Raw genomic sequence first — 3,487 nt, forward strand, 5'->3', positions numbered from 1 at the left:
CACACACACACACACACACACACACACACACACACACCACACAGAGCCCTGATCTCAACATCATGGAGTCAGTCTGGCATCACATGAAGACCCAGACAAGTTGGCAAGTTCTCCAAGATGCCTGGAACAACCTGCCAACTACCTTAAAAAAGGAGAAGTGGTGTTGTTGTAAAGCCGAAAAGGACAGTCACACCTAAATACTGATTTGATTTAAATGCTTTCTGTTTACTGCACTTTGTATGATGTTAACTGATAAATAAAAATGACTCATTACATATGTATGAAAGCATCAGTTTCTAACTGTCTAATTGGGGAAACCAGGATCATTGTTTTATGAGGTTTATATTGGTCAGGACTCGCTGTACAAATAAAAGGAAACTCACTGCTGCGTGATGAATGAATGTTCGGAAATGATTTCATTGTTAGAGACATGGAGGCTTTAATAGGACATGTGCTTGCTAAAAACTAATCTTTGTAGTTATGACTTGTATGAAAAGACCATTAATTCACAAAAGGAACTATTTAAACTACACCAACTCTTTAAAACCAGGCAGGGTCACACACTTGACTGATCAGTGAGGACAATGTGAGCAAGCAGTGGAAAAAAAAAAAATCCCATTCAAGATTATTTAAGATCACTGAGGCAAATCGTTATTTCATTGCACATAATGAAGCTTCTGGACATTAATTAAATCAGTGACAAAGAAAAACCAGTGAGGCAGCACTGGACTGATCAGTCTCTCTTCCTAAACTGTAGAGATGATCAGGCGTATTATGGTACATTATGTAAGTGAGAAAGGCTCACAGTGTTGTGTCAGCTGCGTTATAGGATCAGAGCCCCGGAGTGATTTCACGTCACTTTCGTTCCATTGTTTTTGTTTGTTTTGATTTGTAATTGCGAGTGACTGGAGGAGCACCTGACATCTGCTCCCTTACCAAAGGGAGAAGCGCTGCTCAGTGGGCTTGAACGCAACCCAGAGACAAAGCAAACACTATCCCAAGCGCAGACTACACACTCACCTTCTGAAAGAAATCCTCCCCGCCATTGACTCTCCCCTCAGAGGCAGCTAGAGTGAGACAGAGAAAGAGAAAAATAAATTCATAAAACCACACAGAGCCACTCAGTTTTTGAATACACAATGTAACCTCAACACAGCCAAATCACACAGATTATCCGGTCTCCTCAAAATGTTACGGTATCTTCACTCAGAGTTGTGTTTATGGTGGATCTCCATTTCTTTGGATATTGTGTTTGGCACAGCTACTCATGCTGCTCATTTGCAGGAATGGAATAAAATGTTCCAAGTCATTTTCTATAATCCAAGAGATTGGACACAGCTTCCGTGTAACAAATTGATGGATACTGTGAAAATATTTGGGCTTTTTACAGTAGCCGTTAATGGAATATTTCATACCACACTTGGGTCAACTGGTGTCAGTTTCACACGTCTTAAAAGAGGTTTTAACACTTTTGAAATTTGTCTGTCAGCACACTGTACACTTCCCGCTCTGGGAACTACACAGCAGTATATGAAAACTTGTGAACAACCTGTAAACAAAATAAGCACTAAGAAGAGCCCTGTTGTTTTAAAGCCTTTTTCAGACCGGGTAAAAAAGCCAAGAAACTTCCCTCAGATGATACAGTAAGCTGCAGAGAAACAGAGGGCCAACTACCAAAGTAAGTCAGACCTGTAGTCACTAAAAACACATCTGCAAGTCCTTCAAGCTGTGGCAGCTCTGTTGATACAAAATACATATCTGCTCTCCAAGGAGGATTCTCATGTTCCTCTGTCATTTGGGAGTACAGGGAAGGTTTAATGATGCGTTTCAGCCAACGTTCCCGAGATGGATGTGCTGCTGTCTGTGCAAATCTGGGTCAGGAGCAACAGCAGAGTCGATGTGGGTTATACAGCTCAGTCATAAATGCTGAACTTGGTGCGAGAACGATATCATGACTAAAAGAAACCCAAAATCCTGCTTTGTTTCATTTGAAGGAGAGAACTCGTTTATTTTTATTATTTTTATACTTTCATCATAAAGTGATTAAGGTCTTTTCATGTCTGGATGAAGCTGAAGAAAATGTAGTCGTTCGACAGAACATTTATCAGCAACTATTTTGATAACCAATTAACCAAAAATTCTCTACTTTCAACTTCTCAGTTGTAATGATGTGCTGGTTTTCGTATGTGGCAGTAAATTCAATATCTTTGTGATTTTGACTGCAAAACGTCACCTCGGGCTTTAGGAAAATGTGATGAGCAGAAAATAATTCACAGATTAATTGATATAGAAAAAAGTTATTAGTCCCTGCCCTGCACACTATACTTCAAAAATATTCTTTGCAACCACACACAAAAACAAAAACACAAAAAAATGACTTTTTTTGGTGTATTGTGAACTTACTGTATATCTGCAAAATATTAGTTCAGGGGCAAAGAAGGCTGATTTGGAGAGACAGAATCTCTTTATTAGTACTTTTGTTTCAATGATGACTAATAATGACATTTTCTCCGCCAGACTGAAAACATGTCATCACTGTAAGTATGAGTCACAATGGGAAATTCTTCCTTGAAAGTGAGCTAATCTAGCAACTTAGAAGGTGTGTAGAAAGCATGCAGATACACACAGATAAGACGATGATGTGAAACCTGGATGTGGGAAGGCATTGTTATGATTTTCCCCATCAACACCACTTTTCAAGGAACAAAATGAGAAAATGAAAACCCTCCTTGACCAGCTTCATTTTCAACCAGAGCCGACGTTATGGCCTGTAGCGATGCAGTAATTCCGGCATCATGAGCATCTAACACGTGTTTGTACTTACACAGGCTGCTCAGTAAACAAGTGCAAGCCACAGTTTACGAAGACATGCAGAGTGGTCTGCCTGGGCTCAAAGGTAAATTAATTTCAAATTAAATTTGTGTACATCAAATGCTCAGCACTCCATTACACTGATAAAAGATGAATTAAGGGAAATTTAATAAGGATGTACAGTATATTAGAAACTGATGTCCAATGTACAATGTACAATAATTTCACAGCATGTCAGAGTCAGTTTTCATAAAGCAGTCAAAGAAATGAAAAATGTTCCAACCACCGACAATCACCCTTCTGTCATTCTTATCCTGCTTAATCTACAGCACAGCCTCAGTCGTAACAGGACAATATCCAGTTCAATACTCCACATCACATTACCTGCTTTGGACACACTCGTCAAAGAAAACTCCTCCTGTTGTGACTCCCATGAAAGAGCAGCAGTATCAACAGATGGAAACTGTCACAGATGGGGAAATGACAAAGTCGGATGCTTTGCTCAGCTGCTTCAAGAGCCTCTGAATTTTTGTTTAAAAGTTACAGTAATGGGGCGTCGTGTGGCGTAGTGGTCTAAGCAGGCGCCCCATGTGTAGAGGCTAAAGTCCTCGCTGCAGTTGGCCCCGGTTCGAGTCCCGCATCGGACGGCCTTTACTGCATGTCATTTCCCCTCTCT

The 3,487-nt window shown here is 40.2% G+C and overlaps 1 protein-coding gene across 1 annotated transcript in view; it reads right to left on the bottom strand.

Moving 5' to 3' along the window:
• Positions 1-3,487, bottom strand: part of bicc1a (BicC family RNA binding protein 1a) — a 54,804-nt gene that overhangs the window by 36,424 nt on the left and 14,893 nt on the right. The window contains exon 2 of the mRNA XM_023418094.2: positions 1,021-1,067. Coding sequence (XP_023273862.1) covers positions 1,021-1,067 — 47 coding nt within the window. The remainder of the gene's footprint in view (positions 1-1,020; positions 1,068-3,487) is intronic.

Source organism: Seriola lalandi, unplaced genomic scaffold (genome assembly GCF_002814215.2).
Source record: "Seriola lalandi dorsalis isolate HSWRI2012SDOR001 ecotype SW California unplaced genomic scaffold, Sedor1 jcf7180002054580, whole genome shotgun sequence".
Lineage (NCBI taxonomy): Eukaryota > Metazoa > Chordata > Actinopteri > Carangiformes > Carangidae > Seriola > Seriola lalandi.